The sequence below is a fragment of the Cephus cinctus genome, unplaced genomic scaffold (assembly GCF_000341935.2).
Source record: "Cephus cinctus unplaced genomic scaffold, Ccin1 Ccin1_scaffold0462, whole genome shotgun sequence".
NCBI lineage: Eukaryota > Metazoa > Arthropoda > Insecta > Hymenoptera > Cephidae > Cephus > Cephus cinctus.
This window is the reverse complement of record NW_014333138.1, coordinates 1,112-24,210: the sequence shown is the minus strand read 5'-3', so window position 1 is coordinate 24,210 and position 23,099 is coordinate 1,112. Positions and strand designations below refer to the sequence as shown.

At 32.8% G+C, this 23,099-nt stretch overlaps 6 protein-coding genes and 1 long non-coding RNA gene across 8 annotated transcripts; 3 read left to right on the top strand and 4 right to left on the bottom strand.

The window, feature by feature from the left end:
- Window positions 1-734: 734 nt before the first annotated feature.
- LOC112494392 lies at window positions 735-5,071 on the bottom strand. The gene is made up of 4 exons (XR_003059775.1): window positions 3,975-5,071; window positions 2,438-2,640; window positions 935-1,058; window positions 735-875 (listed from the first exon to the last, which is right to left on the bottom strand). It is a non-coding gene; the product is annotated as an uncharacterized LOC112494392 (long non-coding RNA).
- LOC107267911 lies at window positions 2,076-5,325 on the top strand. 2 transcript variants are annotated; one of them, XM_025085304.1, is made up of 6 exons: window positions 2,076-2,250; window positions 2,319-2,393; window positions 2,525-2,686; window positions 2,993-3,122; window positions 3,183-3,725; window positions 5,113-5,325. In XM_025085304.1, exons 1-5 carry the CDS (start codon window positions 2,201-2,203, stop codon window positions 3,702-3,704), a joined length of 939 nt encoding a protein of 312 aa, XP_024941072.1. In that variant the 5' UTR covers window positions 2,076-2,200; the 3' UTR covers window positions 3,705-3,725; window positions 5,113-5,325. The 2 variants fall into 2 exon arrangements, with proteins under 2 accessions (XP_024941072.1, XP_024941073.1); XM_025085305.1 differs by lacking the exon at window positions 5,113-5,325 and adding an exon at window positions 3,806-3,950.
- A 1,574-nt stretch (window positions 5,326-6,899) lies between these two features.
- LOC107268019 (probable leucine--tRNA ligase, mitochondrial) lies at window positions 6,900-11,348 on the top strand. The gene is made up of 8 exons (XM_015740351.2): window positions 6,900-7,106; window positions 7,463-7,664; window positions 7,887-8,280; window positions 8,359-9,236; window positions 9,355-9,711; window positions 10,210-10,447; window positions 10,531-10,768; window positions 10,981-11,348. The coding sequence occupies exons 1-8, from the start codon at window positions 6,999-7,001 to the stop codon at window positions 11,224-11,226; spliced, it is 2,661 nt and encodes an 886-aa protein (XP_015595837.1). The 5' UTR covers window positions 6,900-6,998; the 3' UTR covers window positions 11,227-11,348.
- Window positions 10,764-14,478, bottom strand: LOC107268023 (gamma-glutamylcyclotransferase). The gene is made up of 5 exons (XM_015740356.2): window positions 14,249-14,478; window positions 13,292-13,473; window positions 11,749-12,047; window positions 11,442-11,546; window positions 10,764-11,138 (listed from the first exon to the last, which is right to left on the bottom strand). The coding sequence occupies exons 2-5, from the start codon at window positions 13,394-13,396 to the stop codon at window positions 11,117-11,119; spliced, it is 531 nt and encodes a 176-aa protein (XP_015595842.1). The 5' UTR covers window positions 13,397-13,473; window positions 14,249-14,478; the 3' UTR covers window positions 10,764-11,116.
- Window positions 14,479-14,572: 94 nt separating this feature from the next.
- On the top strand, window positions 14,573-15,581 carry LOC107268022. Its single transcript, XM_015740354.2, has 4 exons — window positions 14,573-14,688; window positions 14,753-14,944; window positions 15,042-15,258; window positions 15,377-15,581. Exons 2-4 carry the CDS (start codon window positions 14,830-14,832, stop codon window positions 15,579-15,581), a joined length of 537 nt encoding a protein of 178 aa, XP_015595840.1. The 5' UTR covers window positions 14,573-14,688; window positions 14,753-14,829.
- A 60-nt stretch (window positions 15,582-15,641) lies between these two features.
- LOC107268020 (atypical kinase COQ8B, mitochondrial) lies at window positions 15,642-19,103 on the bottom strand. Its single transcript, XM_015740352.2, has 12 exons — window positions 18,855-19,103; window positions 18,523-18,720; window positions 17,929-18,441; window positions 17,530-17,749; window positions 17,326-17,450; window positions 17,111-17,195; window positions 16,919-17,034; window positions 16,663-16,825; window positions 16,356-16,558; window positions 16,114-16,266; window positions 15,917-16,017; window positions 15,642-15,850 (listed from the first exon to the last, which is right to left on the bottom strand). Exons 2-12 carry the CDS (start codon window positions 18,709-18,711, stop codon window positions 15,676-15,678), a joined length of 2,043 nt encoding a protein of 680 aa, XP_015595838.1. The 5' UTR covers window positions 18,712-18,720; window positions 18,855-19,103; the 3' UTR covers window positions 15,642-15,675.
- Window positions 19,104-19,460: 357 nt separating this feature from the next.
- LOC107268021 (homocysteine-responsive endoplasmic reticulum-resident ubiquitin-like domain member 2 protein) lies at window positions 19,461-22,805 on the bottom strand. Its single transcript, XM_015740353.1, has 4 exons — window positions 22,357-22,805; window positions 20,943-21,331; window positions 20,393-20,713; window positions 19,461-20,179 (listed from the first exon to the last, which is right to left on the bottom strand). Exons 1-4 carry the CDS (start codon window positions 22,489-22,491, stop codon window positions 19,900-19,902), a joined length of 1,125 nt encoding a protein of 374 aa, XP_015595839.1. The 5' UTR covers window positions 22,492-22,805; the 3' UTR covers window positions 19,461-19,899.
- Window positions 22,806-23,099: the final 294 nt, after the last annotated feature.

Here is a 23,099-nt window from a genome sequence, read left to right as displayed (position 1 = left end):
CATACAAGGCCTGATCTCAGAGTTTATTTTGTAAACAATATTTATTATTATTTAAGCAACAAAAGTAAAAAAGAAATAATGAAACAGGCATGAATGAAACACTATGGTGACGCGAGAGGAGGGTCGACATTTTCACCGTTCAACCCAATGACATTGATAAAAAAAAGTTGTAAAAATAAAAAAGTGAGTCGAAAACGTGCCGGTCTTGTAAAGGCTAAGAAAATCTAAGACGCATGCATGGGTCTGTCTAAATGATTATTAATTATTGTCCTACTCATATATCATTCCGTCATCTTTCCATGGAAAATATTCACTGAAGGCTAATATATTAGACGACGCTCGTTACTAGCAAGCCGATCACGATACATAAATTAGCACGGTTGAATAAGCTCAGTATCATCCCTTAACACACTCTGATATCATCGTGGCAGCTATCTAATGGTTAATTCTATTCGCGATGGCAGCGCCACAAATTACTCATAGCCAATCACAAGCCAGATCGCTGATGACGAAGTTTATCCGCGCCTTCTGAACTTCGACCTGTCGCGTGGCAAATTATGATAGCCGTCTTGGTAGTTTTCATGGATATTAATAGTTATATCGTGAATTTAGGCAGATATTTTCGGTAAAACGGTCATTTCCTGATTCCCCGTCACCCCACTATACCACATGTATTACGGTTAGCACTGTTTCATTTAACGCTCTAAACTCTAAGAACGCATTTTGAATGTTCACCGGAATCTTACTGTATTACTGTAAACTTATTAAATAAATGTTAAGCCTAACGCTTTTCATTTGTCATGCATTGGAAGTCACGTTGCGTGTATCTCGTAGCATCTCGGATATCCGATGTGAGGTTTCCTCTGCTTGTCTTCCTGTAATGAACCAGATCATTTGCATAACTCTACATAATAGTCGAAGAGACATGTCGTACCTCATTGATTGTATTTCGAAATACATAGGATCGAAGCTTGTTTTCACCTTAAGCTGCTGACAATATTTCCTTTCCTTGTGATATTTCAAGAATTCAGGATAAGAACCTGATGTTATTGACCCTGCTGAAAATTCATAAAAATTTCTCTTACATTTTCCTCCCGGATCATAAATATTTATATAAAAATTGTATAACTCGTAACGCTTGTAAAATTTTTTAAACAGGGACATTAATATAATCGCAATGTGATAAAGAAATTTAAAAAATGATACTTCACGAATTTATTATTTCAATCTCAAGAAAAATTTCTCACTTTATATATTATTTACGTAGCTACCATACATAACTTGTATCGTTTCTGTCCCGTATACCTTTTTGCGAATAAATATAACCCACCCCCCTGCCCCCAACCCAGCAAACACGTATGTCATATTTTTATATCTCTTATACAAAGTTATTCATACCAAACACACAGGCTGAAGTAAGCCTGTGCACTTGATTTTTATTGTAAAACCACCATCAGGTGGTACGTTTGTACAGAAATAGTTGCTGTATAATGTTGAATTTAGGTAACTAAAACGTAACCGTTACAAGCTGTATTTATTGTGTGTAAACTATACTGAGTTATTTTTGTCCATCGCTAAATTGCTATCTCTTTATGGTAATAAAAATTCATTGAAAAATAACTCGAAGCTTTAGGATTCTGACAAGTGGGCAAAAAAATCAAATACACTACCCATTCTAATTTCGTTTTAACGTATTTATGTAGGAACATAGGATACGTTCAAAAATTCACTGAGAGTATGGTTATGACTCGCTCTATTACATGCAGGTAAACAGGAACACGGCACTCGTAGTACTACTAATGAATTTTGGAACGTGTCCATGGTAACTTTATTCAAAGAAAAAAAGCGAAGAACTTTCAAAACAGCATGACTCTTGCCAAGATTGAAGGTATGTTCCGAATATTACTGCCAGTACTGTGATCAACGCTGTGTCCTTATTCATTCATACGCATCTAAGAGAGATGTAATTACTTTTACAGTACTGTCAGTAAATTTCGGAACACATCCTAAGTTTCATAAAAAAAAAAAAAAAAAAAAAAAAAAAAAAAAAAAAAAAAAAATCAGTAATACGATTCGTAAATTTTTTAAATGTCAAACAACCGCCATATCATCGTCATGTCAAATCACGCGTAATACACATAACCGTATGAAAAAGAATTACTAATAATTTCAACGGAGTCCATTTACATTTAAAATAAGAATGGAAAGAAGCGCAAATCTCGTGGACTCGTTTGTAAAGATGAACACAAAGTAAGAGCCTAGTAATTTTTCCGTATAATATAAATCCGTGAGAAATTCCAAATAATTCATGTTACTAGACTGACAAGATTGAGACAGCACACGCGGAAATTAGTCCGGGAGGAAAATGCAATGATTGAAGGAAACGAAGGTAGGTAAGCTGGGGTTAGGATGATAGCAGCTTTAAAACGGTGATTACCAGTGGGTATAAGGAATGTAGAACGTCGTAGTAGCTTCTTTAACGGACGGGATAATTCCGTAAAAAAATGACGTCGATGCAATAAAGCTGCTACCTTCACACTGAAGAATCCGACGAGGTGAAAATTGAAAAGTCATCGTGTCCTGAGTGTCAAGGCATTCCAGACGCCGGGAAGAAGGTGCCTCACATCAGTGACCTCTGCTCTGCTGACAAGCAACGTATAGCAGAATTAGTCAAAACACTCGCAGAGTAAGAATTAGCACGAAAATCTAAAAATCTATTCGGACTACATTGATATCAGCGTCAGAGTTGAGAAAAACAAGATCTCTGAGTATTATTTTTACGAAATTTAATTCGTAAGCAATTTCCTTTGAAATACATGTGTAGTGTGCGCAATTCAATCCCATTCTGCCACCGTAAAGCCAGTGCAGCTTTGACCTACCATTTCATAATTCATCTAAACTGATACGAATGTACTGCTGAGACACCTTGTCTGTTTTATATATATTTTTTAATCTTTACTAATCAGCACTCTTTTCGTAACTAATTCTATAGATGTACTCAAGAGAAGCATAAGCTCGAAGACGAATTATCAGTATGCAAATCGGAAAACGAGGCTCTACAAGATCGATTTCAGCTTCGAACTTCTGAATACGAAGCTGATAAAGATAGATTGAAGTCTAAGGTTAGTGTTATTTATTTTATCTTTCGTTATGTTCATTTATTCTGTACGATTGTGCTATAGCTTTCAAATGTTACTACGGAAATGGCTAAGTTAAAGATTCAAACGAGCCAGTCGCTGGAACTCTTAACGCGACAATTTAGCATGCAAGAGTCTCAATTCACGAAACTTACCGAGACGGTAAGAGATTTATTAGGTGAGAAAATGCAACTTCAAAATATACTTATCGAACGAGAAATGAAAGTGAGCGTCGCTGAGGCAAAGCTGGAAAGAATGAAGGAGAGTATGGAAATGGAGAAACTTATTTTTCTGAAAGAACATGCCAAGAATGTTACTCAAAGATTCGATAAGTCTTGCCAAGTGTCGCCATCTTGTCAAACTGTCATCACACTTCCATCCTACTGTCAAACTCCTTCGGTCGATCGAACGAATTCGAAAAAGGATTTACCTAGGACAAGACAAACGAAAAATAAAGACGATCTCGAGGCACCGACTACAGAAGGATTACTCTTGCGTGAATTATTCTACAAATCTTCGAACGAGCCTGAAGTTTTGAATATATTTCCAATACTGCCACAACACTGAGTCGAAACGCGATGCTTGCAGGTAATGTATTTTTAATATTCCTTTCGATTTTCCGTATCTGCGAATAACACTGTGACAGATATAAATATCGCAAATAATAGGAACATGGCTGTCCAACGATATGTATGCTACTACGTTGCTCTATGCGAAGATTAATAACTACGTAATTCATTTGACGCAAGCAATCCGATTTCGTACGGAATCTCTCATCTTTCCACTTTTTCTCTCCCACGTACACAGGCTCTGCGGAAAACAAGAGGAATTACTCACCGAGATTTCATTTAGTATATCACAAATGTCCCGTATTTCTCTTTCACGTGTGATTCCTATAATTCGTGCACGTGTTATTCTTATTCTGTCAAGCACACTTTATATCTATGGGAATGCATACAGTTACCGAGGTGATATTACCACAGACAGTCACGGCCTCATGGAACTTTGTGTTTGACGATTAGTGAGCGCTGCGGGCACGTGAGATATGCTGGAACTAACATAGCAATTCTGGAGCATATTGAAAATCCATAAATTTTGTTTTAGTCACATAATACATTAGGGTCAACCCTCTTTACCAATATTTGATAATGCAGTTTACCGATAGTCTATTATCACACTGACTGGCACATCTCCCTTACGAGGAGACAGCCATAAAGAAAGAAAAGCTTCAAACACTGAATACTTTTTGAGACACGCGAGATACGTCAATTTTCATGATCACTGAATTACGATCGCTGAAACTAGCCTTTCGCACGAAAATAATCATATTTCTAACTCAGATCAATTTATTATCCGAAACACTTTGATTAGGAGCTATTAAGTAATGATATTTGGAATCCTGGAAATGTAATAACATACCCACGATTCGCGTGCATATCGGTACTGATGAAATCGACCGCGGTCATTTGTCTTTTCAGATATAAACTGTAATTTATCTTTTATATTCACCCCGCATAGTGATAATTTTCCAAGTTTAATTGCTATACTTTTGTAGAATTCTAAACTATTTCCAGCACTTTAAATTAAGCATTATTAATTAAGGGTTCCGCACACTTGTATTGACTTAAGTTTGAAAATTCTACTGCTCCGTATGCTAATGAATTAATGAATACTCAATGAGCTTAAAATTCTTCATGCTTTTAAATAATAGAGAAAATAACATAAGAACGTTCAACAATTTATTACCAATTATTTAAGTGATATACGGTATATTACAATTTTTAGAAAATCTTCTTTTCGTTTAATTATTCGAAATTGACGTTTTCCAAGGATACAATTTATACGTAGATACTATGTTATAATATGCTTTTGTAATATACACACCGTGCAAGTTATTGTGGAACTTAATTGCGGGTGCAGGTGAAGCAGTTTTATTATATTATATATGGCTTTATTGTATTTTTACTTTTTATAGACCTACACGAGCGGTATCTTTGGGAATATTGTCATGGTCGCAGGAACCGTTATAACTGCAATAAAATTTCACAATGCTGAAACAAGATAACTTTTAACGAGTATTTCGAATACGATATTGAAATATGTCGTGAACCGAATAAAAGGCAATATATGAAACCTTAGAATGTATACGTACAAGTTCTTGTCATTGTTAATATATGCATGTTTGTTTTTATTATACTTCAATTGTATCTCAAGATTTTCTATATTAAATATGGCAGAGTTTAAATAAAAATTTATCAAATTAGTTTCGGTAAGATAAATCTGTTCAGAGGTCACTTTCAGTTATTAAATCAACACGGCGGCAAACGGCAACTCCGGTGCAGTGCTTTTGATAAATATAAGTATACAACGTTTAACATTAATATGAAATGGTAAAATTGAAGGTAACAATACATATGTATGGCTATTAACTAACAACTTGTATGTATGTAATTTGTACAATATTTTTGACCTCTTTGGTCTACTTTGAAAATATCAGCCTTCAGAACCAAATGCTTCACAATTCTTTGACCCGAATTACTTACAAAATATATGTTTTAAAACTCTCGTTTATGAGTAGAGAGAAGGACCTCCTGCGGAGATTTTATGAAACGGTATCATTACTGAGAGCTCCGTCGGCAAAGTTACAGAGACCAAGACACTGTGAGGAGGTAAAGGAGAATTCACTGTCGGTGGGAATAACAAAGCTATTTAAAGCAATTTACTCACAAGATCGAGTGGATCCCTGTGTTATATTTATCAATTTATTATTAAGAGTAAATTTAAAATTCATGCAGAAATTGTATCGTTACCTAATAATAATCGTCGGGTCATGTGTACTTAAACACATCCATAAAACATTTAGGGAAATTATTCATTTTTATTATTTATATAAATGTGGCGTGCGTTTACTTCTTAGACTTCTTTTCCTCAGCAGCCCTAGTTACATCGTCAGGATTCTCCGCAACATATTCATAGCAAACTGGATTATCGGACAACTGCCAAACGAAAAAATTAGGTCCGTTCGTGCAATTGTTTTTATGTGCTCCGAAATACTATAGGTGTTTTCAAAATGAGCAGAGATCGCTGAGAGCACGTTATGTCTCGATCAACTGCATGCAATAACCCAGGGCATCTATTGCGTAATTCAAATACAGTGAAAATACGAAAACTCCAAGACCATCATAGGAAGGTCTCTCCTCACTCCCCGAGTCCTGCACAACGAATTTGCGCGCACAGAATTTTGGCTAACTTCCAGTACTTCTAAATATTTTTAGCCACGATTTTTGAATTTTAAGTGCTAATATCTAATTTCAATTTGAGCGTAGTTCATTTTCGATGTTTTACAATATCAATTCACTTTTTATCTTCTCCGTATATTTTGTGAAATTTTGATTTAGTCTCAATTTTATATTTTGAATAAATTTCGAAAGTAAGTCAAGATCCAATAATGTTTAGTAACCTTTGGAATGCTTTATTCAATGTTTCGAATATTCCATTTTATATGCAACTGATATTTTCCTTCTTCTTCTTGCGGGATATCCAACTATTCGGGAATCGCAGAGGTTTGAATATTTGTATTACTAGTAGCGGCAGAGTTGAGTAGGGAGATTGCCAATGAGCCAATTTTCGGGGTCCAAGTTTTATTTTTCATATTTGAAAGTAATATAAATAATGATTGAAATTACACATTCAAAATTTTACATTCAATAGTTTACTTGTTTAAAATTTTAGTACTGGAATGATTACTAACTATATGGCACTGATTCAAAATGGCTACCGTCAATTGTTATGTATGTAATGTGCTATACACAACATGTTCAGTTTTAAAAACTTATTAAATATTATATAAAAATATTTATTATGAGACAAACCATTATTTTCTCGCCAAAGTTAATATCTAAGATAGTCGCTGACAATGTCTACAAATGTACTTTAATAAGACACGCTTCCACGGGCTTACAACTATGGGTATTGTACTTTTTATAGGTTATCTATCTAGCGCGAACATATAACAATACGATACTGATTTAGTTTTAGTTTAATTAGAAGCAGAGATCAATTATTTAAAATATACAATAACCAACAGCAACATTAAAATGTAGAGTTTCTTAATGCTGTTTTTTTTATTGAAAAAGAAATCATGCTTATTAATTTTAATATGTACTCGTAAATTATAATCAGTGTATATTCCAATTTATGATGTTTGAAGCTTTTTAAATATAAAATACATTAATGTATTACATTTACTATTATAAGGAAGATTTTTTCTTTTGTGTAAAATTGAATATTCTGTCTATTAAAGCTTTTCCATTAATTGTTTGCAGGAACAAGATATAAACATTGAAATAAAGCACAAAATAGAAAATTATTGGAAAGATAAAGTAAATAGAATATCAAATAATGATAGTTCGAAGGAAAAGTTTTACGTATTATCTATGTTCCCATATCCATCCGGGGCATTACACATGGGACATGTGCGAGTTTATTCTATAAGTGATTCCATTGCACGATTCTCTAGAATGAAAGGTAAACTTATTAGTGTAATATTATTTTGTACCAGTTACAATTTGCATCTGCTAGAAATTTGTATGTGCAAGTTCAGAAAGTTGATATCACATATTTTTGCTTTAGTGTTGATTGATATTGATCATCCTATACAAGTTTTGAAAGTTTATATGTAAGATAACTATATTGAATGTGTATATACATAGTTAAATGGAGTACTTTCTAAAAGCTTTTTAATTTTAGGAAAATATGTGATACATCCTATCGGCTGGGATGCTTTTGGTTTACCTGCAGAAAATGCTGCTATAGAGAAAGACATAGATCCTGCAGAATGGACGAAACAAAATATTGAAAATATGCGAGAGCAATTAAATACCTTAGGATGTTCATTTGACTGGGATCGAGAATTGTCAACTTGTGATCCCAAATATTACAAATGGACACAGGAGCTTTTCTTAAAACTATTCGATAGAGGTTTAATTTATCAGAAAGAAGCCTTTGTTAATTGGGATCCAGTGGATCAAACAGTCTTAGCTGATGAACAAGTCGACTCAAACAATCGATCTTGGAGATCTGGTGCTAAAGTTGAGAAAAAGTTATTAAATCAGTGGTTCATTAAAACCACAAAATTTGCCAAGTAATTCTTATATTTTTCTAAATTCATATATTATGAAAACAGCATAATACAATATGTACATATATTTTTTGGTTTCAGACCCTTATTGGATGGTTTAACTAATCCAATGCTCCGAAATTGGCGCGATATTATAAAGCTACAACAACATTGGATAGGAGATTGCAATGGTACAAACTTCGAATTTAAAGTACTGTCAAATGTCCCAGGGTATCCAAAAACATTATCACTGTGGACCGACAAACCAGAACGCATCGAGCAGACCAAGTTTGTCGCAATTAGTACAAGAAGTATTTTGAACCAAATTGAAGACTCTGAATGTGTTGGTACAGAAAAACGATTGAGTGCTACAATCTTAAATCCCTTTACCGGAGAAGAATTGCCCATATTTTCAACAAATAAAATAAAATTTACAAGATTTAGAGATAATCATCTAGGTATACCTTGTGAGTCTGAAAACGACGCAAGTTTTTGCAATAGCATGGGAATCCACTTCGAAGCAGCGAAAGAACTTTCGCCTGAAGAACGAGAGCAAAAAATTTCCAAAATTCTCAATACAGCCAAACAATTGAATATAGGTGGCTATCCAGTTAGTTTCAAACTCAGAGATTGGTTGATATCACGTCAACGCTATTGGGGCACACCCATTCCAATAATACATTGTGAAAATTGCGGTGTTCAACCAGTACCAAGGAAAGACCTTCCAGTAGAACTTCCAAAAATGAGCAACACCATCAGAAAGTCATCCTCGTTAGCCGAGGTCACTGACTGGGTTAAAACTCAATGTCCTAAATGCGGGAAGAGTGCGAAAAGAGAAGTCGACACAATGGACACGTTTGTCGACAGTTCATGGTATTTTATGAGATACATTGACTCAAATAATGATAAGGAAATCTTTGCAAAAGATAAAGCTAATCAAATGTTACCTGTTGATCTATACATCGGAGGAAAGGAACACGGTATTTAAATGCTGATCAATTACTGAGCTAATAAAATTTGCATGTTACAATTTATATTTATTCCTATTAGGCCGAAAAAAATATAATTGAGGTTCTAAATATACTCTATTTTTTATAGCTGTCTTACACCTTTATTATGCACGATTTATGAATCATTTTCTGCATTCGGAGGGGTTATTACCAACATCCGAACCCTTCAAACAACTTCTTGTCCAAGGAATGGTAATGGGCATGTCCCATAGGACTAATGATTCTGGCAAATACCTCAAGGCAGACGAAGTGGAAAAGGTTGGAGAAGTATACGTTGAAAAGAGTACCGGAAATCCTGTAACTAGTTCTTGGGAAAAGATGTCTAAATCGAAGTATAACGGGGTGGATCCTTCTGAAATGTTTGAAAACTATGGCACCGATACCACCAGGTTGCTCATTTTAGCAGATGTTGCACCAACCTCACATAGAAATTGGTCAACAGCTAGTAAGAAATTTAAAACTTTTTGTATACATTTTCGTACAATGTAGATGCAAACAAGTATGCTTTGAGACATTTTCGCAGCTGGCATGTGGTCCTCTACTCAGGTAGCAATTTTTTCGATGTTACGAAGAAGTCATCCGAATATTATGTCCGCCAAAAAGGCATCTTGAAGATATTCGACGTCCGAAAATTGACTGTCGGACATAAGGTAGCTTACAGATAACGTTCTAGCGGACATATGGAACCCATTTGAATGACTTTTTCATAATATCGAAAAAATTGCTACTTGGTTAATGAGGCCATAAAAGCCATCAAGGAGCAAGAGAGATAAAGACGTTTTCGCGTGATCGTAAAGCTCATATGCTTCACTAGGCAGATATTTGTAATTAAGGCAAAACTTACTTTGAAGAATATGTCAGTTCAATATTTTATTGTAATAATAAGTGATTGAGAACCGAAGTTTTCTATTTATAAAATTCTAATAATATTCATTGTTTTTAGCATTTCCCGGTATTCTGGGTTGGCAACATCGGCTGTGGATAACCGTGAGACAATTTTTAAAATGCCGAAATGAACTGACAAATCAAATTATAGCAAAGCCACCGAGCAAAAAGTTTATTGAAGAAAACGCATATATGTTCGACAGTCGAAATTTCTACGTAAAGGGTGTCACTTTTAACATAGTTGACTCGCAGCAACTCAGTGTGGGCATATCGAAGATGCAAGGATTAACAAATAGGTGAGTAAGGAATTCTTTTACTAGAATATTTGGCCATGGAATTCTACAGCTGCGAATAATTCATATATTCTGATATTTCACAGTATACGAAAAGCATCATCAGAATGCATCGCAAAAAGTCGTGAATTCGAACGTGCTTTGGCTGCACAAATAATAATGTTAGCACCATTAGCCCCGCATTTTGCTTCAGAATTATGGGCTGGTTTTTGTTCAGCCCCTCATAGACTTGCAAATGATGGAGACATTCAATGGGATAAGGATGTTTTGGAACAAAGTTGGCCGGAAGTGGACATGGATTACAAATTAAACGTCACTGTTTATGTAAGAGTGCAAGGATTATTCATATTATTAATTACTATTTGTTGAATTTATCAAATTCAAAAATTACCTTATATAATCATTATTTTACCAAAACCACAAAATTTGCCTACTTACTATTCTGTATCATATCATATTTCTTTAGAGGTCCAGAAATAGATTTTTATTTTTTACACATCTTTGCAAATGTTTAAATAATGCTCCTCTTTTTCTAGATAAATAATGGTGAAATCTCGAAGATTAAAATCCCCCGTAAAACGTTGGATAACATATCGGCTGAAGAATTGGCGTCACTAGTCACCAACCACGAGACAGTTGCACCGCGCATCAGGAAGAGGATCATTAGCGAAATCACTGTTCACGTAGAGGAAGGCTGCGATGGAAGTTGTTATATTAAAACAATGAAAAATGTGGAAAATAATTTGAAGCAAGGATACAGTGTAAAAGTGCAATCTTGTTAAAAAAAATCCAGTGCTTCTTACATACATAATCGAAAAACTCGATTAATTGTAGAACGATTAGCAGAGAAATGTATAAATGAGTTATTAGTGTATAAAATAAATAATTTGTTATGTTAGAAGTACACAACGTAGAAAGTTCAATTTTTTAAACTAGATTAAAGATTCAAAGATACGAAATATTTTTTAGGAATTTGAATTCACATAAATTTGTTCACCTTATTTCACTTTCTCCAGAATAACCATTATGTGGTATGCTTTGTAAAAATTGAATATATTCATGTGGAAGTCCATTTTCACGTGCTCCACTTAATATCGTGTTCCTGTAATGAAATGTTTTTAAGACCAAGAGTTTTAATTTATATTTTAACAGTAAACTGTTTTGTGTTGTTTTATAATTTACATCACGTTGTTTCTTAAATATCTGTTGGCTGTCAGTTATTATTTACTGTCGATTCAAATTGTTTAAAACCTTTGAAACCGTTTTATATACAAACGAATTGTGTAATAAAACTGAATACTTACAAATAAAGTGGGGAAGGTCTTCGTTCTTCCGGTAACAATTCTGTTGTCACATTTTCCTCAGGATTTTTACACTGTTGATAAACTCTACATTGAAGACTTGTTCCATTAGGTGTTTCCACATCAACTGTCATTGGAAAATATATTTTATCTGCAACACCTTCTTGTTCATCTAAATCTGACATGTTGCTGTTGTCAATTTCCCATATTACTCCCCATACATGTGAATTCTCTGTTGGAACTATAGTAGCAGCAGCACCATGCCATCTTTTTGAAAATGTTATAAAATCAAGCCTGAAGTTCTGCAAACATAATTTTCAGTTCAATAAAATATGATAATGGGCTTTCGGCTCGTGCCGTTGTGTTACTCGTGTGCGGCTCGTGCGAATAACTTCATCGCCTGCCTATAAAGTTCGCTTTCTCGCACTCGTATCGCAAAGTACTATTATCAACTCAATATATTAAAAAATGATTTTATAACAGTTCAAGTAAAATAAAATACAATATAGTGTATAAAAGTTAAAAAAAGGGTGTTCTGATTTTTGGTTTGCATTAATGCTCTTTACTCATTATTTGAAGTTCATTGAAATAAAAGAGTTATAAAGTATTTTCGAAATATCTACAGGGTTAGTCAGTACAAACGCACCAGCAGAAGTTGGCCGCAAGTGGCTGACACGGCAGTGCGGCCTCTTCAAAAAATGACATGTGACTGTGACCGATTCCCATAAGCGCAAACTGACAGTTCGCATAGCAATAAGGTTATTGAAATATTTCGATAGTTTGATTACTGAAATAATTAATTAATATTGTAATGACAAAATATAATATCAGTTAAGGTTTATTTTCACAACCGATTTTTGCCATAAAAACATTTCATAAGCGCAAACTGACAGTTCGCATAGCAATAAGGTTATTGAAATATTTCGATAGTTTGATTACTGAAATAATTAATTAATATTGTAATGACAAAATATAATATCAGTTAAGGTTTATTTTCACAACCGATTTTTGCCATAAAAACATTTCAATTGATTTTTAAATTAATTGCAGCATTGTATTGCAGAATTGCAGTTGTGATCGTTACTTGGAAATATCAAAATTGTGAATATTTTAAACTTTACATTATTTTAATTGCAATCTGTTGTGAAAATAAATCTTAAATGAAATTACATTTTGTCATTACAAATATTAATTAATTATTTCAGTAACCTAACTATTCAAATATTTCAATAACCTTATTCCTATGCGAACTGTCAGTTTGTGCTTATGGGAATGGGTCACAGTCACATGTCATTTTTTAAAGAGGCCATACTGCCGTATCGGTCACTTGCGGCCAACTTCTGCTGGTACATTTCTACTGACTAACCCTGTATATAGAACAAAAAAGCAATATTTAGAATATTAAAAAAAGTATAACAAAAAGTTCAGATAACCTTAAATCTGTGAGTCATTTACAAAAATAAATAAATATTTCTATATCATAAAAATAGTCAACCACAAACTATAAGGTCGTGCGTATTTTAAATAATTACATAAATAAGGGTACCTTCAAACGGCCGATGTCTTTTTTTATAGCAGTTGGATTATTTATACGAATTCGTTTGGTAAGCAAGTTGCTTCCATAAGCAAAGTACAGAAATGAATTGGCCATATTTATACAAAGTTTTGTTAAATTGCACGGTGGCTGCACTTGTCCGTCCTCGATGAACCTTTCCTTCGTCAAATATCCTTGACAACAATAAAATTGAATTGACTTATAAATCCAATTTACGTTTATTGAAGAAATATCACTCCCACTCTTGTTTAACTATTTGTCTATGTATATGATACCGTCGATTTGATTCCTTATTAATGCCAAGCTGAATTATGGAAATGAAACCTTTGTAAATTTCAAATTAAAATTAAATCATATACGTCAACTACAGTAGTAATAAAATATATTCTTTTATCAATTCAATTTTAAATATAAAGCAGTGCATTGTCGTTGCTTATCACAGCAGACTTGGAGCACAGATTGAGCTTTAGCCATCTGTAGATCTTAAAGTATCCGGTCAACACATACATATTTCACGCTGAATTTTGCGTCAAATTGCTGTTAACTTTATAACTGTCCAAAAGAAAGTCTACAAAGATCAACTTCTAATGTGTCGTAGAATTTACGTTGATTTTGACAAATTCTTCGTTCAATCTTTTGACATGATTGAACTCGTGATTTTAAGCATTGATCGTCTGAAATTTTACGTTAAGTTTGCGTTGTATGTATGTCATGATGATCTAACTCATTTCAGATATATATACTCATCTTACAACTCTCTATAGTCATATATTTCCATAATTTTTTGAAAACCATATGCAATTTGTTAAAAATTGCATTGCTTGCAGTGTCAAAAAAACACATTAAACTCATAGACCGATATACATAAATATACACATAAACATACGGTAAAAGTATATCAAAGTCCATAGAGATAAATTACTATTGATTAACAGAAATTTATCTTACCTGAGATGATTAATAAAATCTGAGTAGATCAAGAGTTTTCAGTTTTCGTAGATCACAGAAACAGATTTCAGAATACAGTAAATTTTAAAAAGTATCTATCAAGGTGAGACTGATTAAACGCACTGACTGTTCGCCCTTTCCAACATTGTATTTATATGAGGTTGAATGCCCTCCTAGTTCAATACTGCGGTTATTTTGATTTTGCTCGTTATCGTAACCATGTATTATTATCATAAATAAGCTGTCAGTTGCGTGATACCTCATAAAAATAATATAACCAACATGCACTGTAACGGAAAAGTAACACGATAATGTAATAACTACGAAAACCATAGGAGTATGATTACTTTAAAAAATACCTATAAGTGATACGAATAATTGATAAGAATTCCCTTATCCGTTTCGTATAAAAGAATTGTTAAATATATCTAATCATGAATGTATGTGTAGCAGCGTGCTGTTATATATATATTATTATAAACTAAATTTTTCTATACTTTATAGATATAAAATAGTTCTGAAACTTGTCTACTGGAAAATTTTAACTTTTGAAGACGAGTTTGACAGATAATAATATAATAATGGCAACAAACATGAGAATAGACTGTGTTCCCACTCGTGCAGGAACAATGAAAGACATTACATTGGCAAAACAGGATTGTAATAAGTTTCAAGTTGAATATGATATATCGTCTGGTATATGTTAATTGGCATTGCCTTATTAAAAAAAAAATTTGTGCATATAAATATATATTTATACAATATTCTCTACATATATTCTTATACATTGCAGAACAAGTTCTTTTAAATCAATCATTTAAAGATTCTCCGAGGCTAAAAAAAGAAATAAGTAATTGTGACGTCTTAGCGCTCCCTTTCACAGAACATTTAAGATACCAAAAAATACGCGCAATGTCTATTGAGAATGAAAATATATACAAGTTTTGGAAACAGTTTCTATGTGACTTACCTCATTCAGAGAATAAATTCATTCCAAAAATTAATAATAAGTAAGAATTAACATATAATTAGGTTTAATAATGAGGTCAACAATGATTCTTAATTACGTAAATTTAGTCTTGTGAACTTCAGCAACTAAAACGTAGTTCTTATGTTTGTTGTAATTAGATATTGGCGGTGGAAGAATTACATCAAATATGTTCCAAACGAAAATTACATTAATATTAAAAAAAGTATGTCATCCGGACCAAAATTAGACAATGTCGGTCGTCTACCAATTCCAGCAGATGAATTACCAACTTACCGTGGATATCGCAACACTGGTTTATTGCTCAAATCAAAGGACAAAATTAATAATAAAAAAAGATCATAGGCTTATGGTTACCAATTAGGAAAATTTCAGGTATTTCTATTTTTACATTATAAAAAGTAATTATCAGCTTTTACCAATAGTATAATATTGGTTCTTAACCAAATTTGTAGTTTTGGTAAATTTCTTGGAACATGTCACGACAATTGATTTTTACATTTAACTTAGCGCATAAAAGAAACACTCCAGATAACTTTCTATGAAGACTGTAAATTTCTTCTGGCGGAGGACAAAGTCGGTGATTTATTATGGTAGGAACTAGCCTTTGAATACTGAAAAGAAATTACTTTGATTAGTTCAGAACCATAATAATATTTAATATTGTTACAATGATTTACCTTTTTGTTACATTTTGCCCGCCAAAATCGAAATATTCATGATTTTTGTCGAAAACTTGACCCAAAATCATAACAGTATTTACATGAGCTTCTTCCATGACCTGACATTAAAAAAATACATTAACTCACTTTTCTTTCTTTACCTAACTGTAAATTTTGATGTATATATACAATTATAATATTATGCTTTCACGTACCTTGGATTCGTAACCTGTTAAGAATCCCATTTTTCGAGATAGTTTTAAAACTTTATCACGATCTCTTTCACTCGCACCTTTTATAACTTCTATGTATTGATCCATAAAGTTTTTTTCATAAGATCTGCATGCCCCAAAATCCAACAAGGTCAACTAAAAGGTATTCGAATGCATTGAAGTACCTAATTCTATTAATTTATTCAGATAATAAATAATAACTGCAGTATCGTAATAATAATTACCTGCTTCGTTTCAGGATTATAAAAGAAATTGGACCAATTGGGATCAGTTTGCATGTAGCGAAAGACAAATAATTCTTTTAAACATAACTTCATTATCAGTCTGCATATGTGATCACGAGTTTCAATATCCATATCCACACATTTGTCTACTGGAGTACCATCCACAAGTTCCGTTGTGAACACTTGTTTTGTACTAAATTCATCTAGAGCAGAATTTAAATAATTCGTTACTATATTATACAGAATGATTAATATTCCTTAATGCTGTTTGAGTTAGCATCGCCTTGATATTTTTAAACAACCTTACCTATTACTTGCGGTGCATAATATTCCGGATAAGGTTTTATAAGCTCTCTATATTTTTTTGTACATTCGGCCTCTCGTATATAATCTACTTCCCATGCCAGTTCTCTTTTAGCAACTTCAACAATGTTATCGATGAACATTCCCTCGGGAAAAATATTCCATACCTGAAAATTATAAACTTGGTTCATGTCCATGCTCACGTATTTAATGAGAAAAAAGAACATGAAGAAGTTTAGAAATGCAGCGTTTTTATATACCTTCATTACACCAACCAAATTTTCTATATCGCTCTGAATTCCTAAAGCTACTCCAGGGTATTGAATTTTTATAGCTACACTTCGACCATCAAGTAAAGTACCAAGATGTACTTGACCTAAGGCAATGAATATTTTCAGTATGTTAAGAATTTAAACTTTATTGAAGTTTATAAAATTAAAGAACAAGCATACCTATAGAAGCAGCAGCAAAAGGTTTCTCTTCGAACATTGTTAACTTTTTTCTCCAATCAGATCCCAGTTCGTTTGTTAATACTTTCTGAAAATTGTATAGTTCTGTGAAAATGTTATTGTGACAAAATTGATTCATATGATTCATATCATAATATAAAATGTACATTGTCATCATTATTGTGATAGTATAAAAAGTATACACTATTATTAAATACCTGAACTTGCCAAGCTGGCATAAAGTCTGCACTTTGTCGAACTCTTTCGAAAGCTTTTTGCAAATGGGGACTTATGATGCTATTATCCTGAATACTCAAAATTTGACCAATTTTTAAAGCTGCCCCTATTAATTGAAATGGTTAATAAATTGTTATTTTTGTTAATATCATGTGCTTCATCTAACACTTATGATCTGAACTTACCTCTTACTTTACATAAAGTTTCAACAATTCGTTCTGCATTTGCTTGCGAGAGGAACATACTATCAACGGTTTGTCCAACACTCTGTTCTTTCAGTTTAAGAGTTCTCCGTGTGTATTCTGCTAAAGTACCAATTCCAAGTCCTACACCAAGCGTCCCAAAACTTATCATTCTTTGCAGACGTGTTGATGGAACCTTTCTTTCTTTGGCATTTGCTGAAAGCTATTTTCACTTATTGATCAATACTGTTATAATGATTATATCGCGATTTTAACTTTAACACAATTTTATAACATTCACAAATAAAACATAATATAAATATTATTTGTTGAAGTAGAAACATCATTCAAACTAAATGATATAAAATTGAAATATTTTATACAATCAATTTAGTACCGTACCGTTTGTCGTGGTCTAATAGCTGGTTTAGATTTTGATTCTTCAGATTTTGAAACTTGTAAGTTCTCAGATTTATTATCCGTTTGTATGTGTGCCACTTCATTGTCTTTGAAATCCTGTGCGTTCTTGTAAAGCGTTTGAATTTTTTTTTCATGCTCTAATTCCAGCTTTTGCAATATCATCTTATCTTTATTAGAAAGCTCTATCGTAGGAACTTCTTTACCAGATTTAGCTATCATGTCTATTTTTTCTTTCACACTTGCATATTTCTTGGGAATTATCTCACCATTTGTTGTTTCAACATTTTGTTTTTCAGCTACCTGGATGGGAATCTCTTTTGGATCTTTAGCTTGATCATATACATACAATTTTGTATCAGCATGCTTATAATCATAATTAGCATTATTAGCCATTCCTAAAACTTCTGTTGCTCTATATTTAGAATACTCACTAATACCCTTTTCAACAACACACAAACGTTCAATTGTATCTCTAACTTCCAGAGGTACATTTTTCTACAAAAATAAAAGTAGTATACAAGTCAATTGTACAATGTACGCATATATGATGAATAAATAATGATATTCTAAACTTACAGAGAGCTTACTTGGGTCCACTTCACATATTTTGTTTGAAACGTTTTTCAAACTATTTAAAGTTGTTTGTAAACTTGAATTAGTAATAACTCGATTAATAGATTCTTCTTGATGTTTTAATATTGCGCTGCCAACAGATTGAGCTCCACGCAACACACCAATTAAATCCGAAGACCATACTCGTGACATTATCAAAAACTGAAACAAGAAATAATTTAGTAAATAAACATTTTAAATGAAGCGATTTCACTGTCTGTCAAAACACAATATATTGTTAATATTATTAATATTTATATAATTTTTGTTATTACAATAAATAACAAAGACCATACCTTACAAGAGTTATTTTTTTTACTCAATGTAAATAAAGAATAAATAATATTTCATTAAAGCATGTATAGACTTTGAGGTTATATAATCGAGGTTATTCATACACCTGCGCGACTGAGCTGACACATTATGTTGCATCATGTGATGATATATATACGTAACTTCGCCGTAATTAAAATCCAAATAAACGTAATATAATCATCAAATACAATGTTTTCACAATATAATTTGAAAAATTAAAATAACTGCATAAATAATATCATTATATTTGTATACTTTGATAATATCGATAGTACAATAAAAAATTATTTGGTATTGCCAAATGAGTTCTCATCTTTAAATATTTTATTACTTATCCATATACACGTTGACTTTAGGAAAATTGTGGGAAACTATTAATTACGATATATTCTACACTTTCGCCACTAAATCACCCATGTATGAAGAAGAATAAAACTATTGAACTTGTTGTACAAATTCAGTCAGGTATTAGAATTACATTTAGTTCACTGAGTTTCTCTTTGAGTACAGTTATTCAGCACTTCATTTAGGCTAGAGGTGCTTTCTGTTCGGAATATCAAGAAAATATTTTCTACTTACTACATATATTCAGCATATTCTCATGTTTATTCTATGGACTATTAAATAACATTTTCTACAATAATGAATTGCGCATATTTAATATTTATATACACAGTATATATTTGTTGTCGTTGTTTTTTTTTAAATAATACTACAGAGCATAAAAAAGTATTGTACAAATAGATCTAGGAGCTTTGGAAACAGCGTGACAATTTTTAGACCTTCAGCAAGAAGCAACAGGAACTTATCACTATAGAAACATCAACATGAATGAAGAAAACTCGCATAAACTTCACGAGCAAATTCAGTCCAAAAATTTGTTATGTCAATAGATTTTCAACAGAACGCTCCACGAATTTTCTAAAGATACTGCCTCGTTTCACTTGACATTGTGTATAAATATTTTGACAAGAAGTGAAATAATTTACAATAGTTAGAGAGAAGAGATCGCAAAAATAACCGGAATTAAATGACATTTGGTTGGTCAGGAATAAGCGAAGTAAAGAACGAGCTAAAGAAAGTCCAAGTAAATGCCAAAGCACCGGGTCTTTCACCCTCGTTTTCCTCGTTCGGATTAGTCCCTGCTTCAGTGTGAACTGTCCTCGGTGTTTCTGCACCTTGCGGTACAGGTGCCGCCTGCGGATTCACACGTACGTTCTGCGGAATCTGGTTATTGTTGTCAACACGGCCATTGTTGTTTTCCAGTAACATAATCGGTTGAACTCGGAAAAAGCCACCTTGATATCTGAAAACAGGAAATGGTTTAGCATAACTTAATTCGAGCTAACAATCATATGCTGGTGCAAACATGCATCAATTTTGATAAGAAAAGACAAAAGGTATCACCAACAATAACTCTTTGAGAATTCAAAACTCTGAACGATAACTTATATACAAGTTCCTATTGAAATAAAAATGTATTTACCACTTAATCAGTTATTCTTTGACATCTACTTACAAATAAATGGCAAATCCCAGGAAGGTGACAATGAGAAACCTCAACGGCGAGGAATAGAAATAGACTATGCTGAAAAGGACGATCATTCTGGAGAGCATGTACAGGAAATCCAACCAATCACGATGTAATCCTGCTACTGCCTCATCGCCAGCTACATTTCCTGCTTCTGGTGGATCAACCGCAAGAGCTCGTGGTTGGGGTTCTACATCTTCGACATTGTTATTGTTCACATTGTTGTTATGCGCTGTATCACTTACGTTCACGTTCGTTGATTGAACGTAGGGAATGCTACTTTGCAACTGGATTCCTTGTGCAGCCATACTATGAAGACAAAAACACAAATATATCAATGAAACACAGCATGTAAAAATAGCTTCACATCTTTCTTTATTCAAATTATTAGTTATGCATCATCATCATTTCAACTTGAAATTTCCAGTAAAAACCAAGTTAGAATGTAGATAAGATAGGGTGTTTGAAAACATTCAAAATCTTCCAAAAGTAGTATAATAAATATGACACAATAGTTAAAAAACATAATTTAACTTACAGTTGCATGTATTGTGTAAGATAATGCGTGTAAGCCTGTTGCATCCATGCCATTTGCTGGCCATTAAACTGTCCATAAAATTGTTGTGAGTAAAGTTGTACTGGTGGTAACTGTGAACTACTACTGTTGTTCTCTGGATTAATATCCTCAAGTCTTTCAGTTCTTGAACCTAGAATTTCTACTTCATTCTCAGTACCCATATTTTCTCCTGCACAGGTCTGTGTTGGCTCAATATCAGTTTTTTCTATGCTGGCTTTATGTGGCGCACATACTAAATGCATCGTAAATGGTTGATCATCAGAACTATCATACTGGCGTAGGATGTCCTTCAAATATGACGAGTCGTTTAACAATTGGCCAGAATATATGAGCTTCTGTTCAGAACTTTTCTGTAAATTATAGTGAATCCATGAATATATTATACTTATAAGAACTTCCAAGCTTGTGCAATGCTAAATGACTTAACATATCATAATGAGATAGGAATAATGTCATGTATAATCTAGTAGCAGATAATAAAGGTACTGAATTTCATAATTGGATGTTGAAGGTAATACTGTACTAAATCCAGCTAACTGTGAACTATGCAAGGTCAAAGGCACAAAAACACAGTTTAGTCAATCATTATCTTCAGAAGTTAAATATTTTATGTTCATATTAACTATATAATATATAGTGTGTGATGATAAATCATATTGATATTAATTTCTTAGACAGTGACAGTTACCAATTCTGATTCAAGAAATCTACACCTGTGCATACGTATTTACTTGTTTAAAGTAGAGAAAACAGAATATATAAATTGTAAATAAGAATACCACTGGTAATCTTTACATAATATTCTAGATACATATAATTAAAAATAAATGATACATTTTAATATTCAATGCACTTGTGTAAATGATATTTGAAATATTTTGCAAATCTACATCATGAGAAATCAGACTGAATTATAAATTATATACTGATGATACAATCTTACACGATATGTATATAGTGATAAGATAAAAACACCTATCTACGTAGTATATATCAAAGCAGATAAAAAATAGGAAAGAGTAGTCACTTTCTCTGGAGAAAAACTTTCACTAAGAGAAATATAAAAACTACCACTGTACATATACATTGTATACAAAATTTGATAAAATTCATTAAAAATGTGTGAGACGAAATAATGCATTATTACGATACGATCATCTTGTATAGACAAAAAGTTACACATAATTATTACGCTTCAATTAGCAAATTAAGATCATAGCCAAGCGAAAATGAGCAAGAAAATGAGCAACGACCTGATTGCCAAGATAACTAGAACACATTACGAATATATCCATCTCGATCGACAAAATTGAGATGCAATCAGGGAACAAATATAGCGATGATTCCAAGGAATTATGAAAATAATGATACTCACTGGTTTACTGGGATAGACTTCAGAAAGACGTTCTTTAAGTTTTCCGACAGTCCAGGTAACATCACATTTGATAATTTGATCGTCGATCTGTTGATTAGGTGCTTTTACGATTAACCTAACGGGCGCGCCTTCCATTATTATGATGCGATAATGTTTTTTCTTATGTCAGATTCTCTGTCGAATGGCAATATTCGGGAAACGTCGAATAACAAAACCGAGGCGTAATTTATGTTAAACTTGTGGATTCCTACTGTACTATTGAGTTGACTGTAGGAGACTGGTATGAAATAGATCTTTTACCCTATCGTATATTTTTTAGCCCACGTCAGTTCTTTCTTATTTATTTTGATATAACAACCTATTACGATAGCAATGATCCACCCACCGTCTGGTGTTAAACGTACGAGCACTGCTATTGGCTTATACGGCTTTGCATGTGTAGCATGTCGCTATATAGAATGACACATTTGGCGTATCGTCATTGGCTCAAGTTAACTCGGTTCTGTTTTATATCGTGTGCTCAGTGGTTCGCGAAAAATCCTTACATCATTTTTATTTTGAATGAAAATGAACGCATAATCATTTACAATGTAAATTGTTTTCAGGACTAATAAAATGTCAGATTATTAAGGCAGTATTAAAACGGTATTAATTCCATAGAATTAAGGCAAGTTCACAGTAATTTTTTTCGTTACCGTAAAAGTGCAATTAAATTTTACGGTGTCCAAAGTGGAGATATGCAT

Bases quoted from the DNA above. Each gene is read 5' to 3' on its own strand.
- LOC107267911 (XM_025085304.1), top strand. From the start codon at position 2,201: ATGGAAAGAAGCGCAAATCTCGTGGACTCGTTTGTAAAGATGAACACA. The intron at 2,251-2,318 runs GTAAGAGCCTAG...TCATGTTACTAG, and splicing joins TTTGTAAAGATGAACACAAA to ACTGACAAGATTGAGACAGC. The intron at 2,394-2,524 runs GTAAGCTGGGGT...GATGCAATAAAG, and splicing joins ATTGAAGGAAACGAAGGTAG to CTGCTACCTTCACACTGAAG.
- LOC107268019 (XM_015740351.2), top strand. From the start codon at position 6,999: ATGAGACAAACCATTATTTTCTCGCCAAAGTTAATATCTAAGATAGTC. The intron at 8,281-8,358 runs GTAATTCTTATA...TTTTGGTTTCAG, and splicing joins AAAACCACAAAATTTGCCAA to ACCCTTATTGGATGGTTTAA. The intron at 9,237-9,354 runs GTATTTAAATGC...TATTTTTTATAG, and splicing joins CATCGGAGGAAAGGAACACG to CTGTCTTACACCTTTATTAT.
- LOC107268023 (XM_015740356.2), bottom strand. From the start codon at position 13,396: ATGGCCAATTCATTTCTGTACTTTGCTTATGGAAGCAACTTGCTTACC. The intron at 11,547-11,748 runs GTAAGTATTCAG...ATTTCATTACAG, and splicing joins AGACCTTCCCCACTTTATTT to GAACACGATATTAAGTGGAG. The intron at 11,139-11,441 runs GTGAACAAATTT...CTTCCATCGCAG, and splicing joins TCTGGAGAAAGTGAAATAAG to CCTTCCTCTACGTGAACAGT.
- LOC107268022 (XM_015740354.2), top strand. From the start codon at position 14,830: ATGGCAACAAACATGAGAATAGACTGTGTTCCCACTCGTGCAGGAACA. The intron at 14,945-15,041 runs GTATATGTTAAT...TATACATTGCAG, and splicing joins TGAATATGATATATCGTCTG to AACAAGTTCTTTTAAATCAA. The intron at 15,259-15,376 runs GTAAGAATTAAC...TGTTGTAATTAG, and splicing joins ATTCCAAAAATTAATAATAA to ATATTGGCGGTGGAAGAATT.
- LOC107268020 (XM_015740352.2), bottom strand. From the start codon at position 18,711: ATGTCACGAGTATGGTCTTCGGATTTAATTGGTGTGTTGCGTGGAGCT. The intron at 17,451-17,529 runs GTAAGTTCAGAT...TTCAATTAATAG, and splicing joins AACTTTATGTAAAGTAAGAG to GGGCAGCTTTAAAAATTGGT. The intron at 16,267-16,355 runs GTAATTATTATT...AATACCTTTTAG, and splicing joins ATAATCCTGAAACGAAGCAG to TTGACCTTGTTGGATTTTGG.
- LOC107268021 (XM_015740353.1), bottom strand. From the start codon at position 22,491: ATGGAAGGCGCGCCCGTTAGGTTAATCGTAAAAGCACCTAATCAACAG. The intron at 21,332-22,356 runs GTGAGTATCATT...TATAATTTACAG, and splicing joins AAGTCTATCCCAGTAAACCA to AAAAGTTCTGAACAGAAGCT. The intron at 20,714-20,942 runs GTAAGTTAAATT...TTGTCTTCATAG, and splicing joins CTTACACAATACATGCAACT to TATGGCTGCACAAGGAATCC.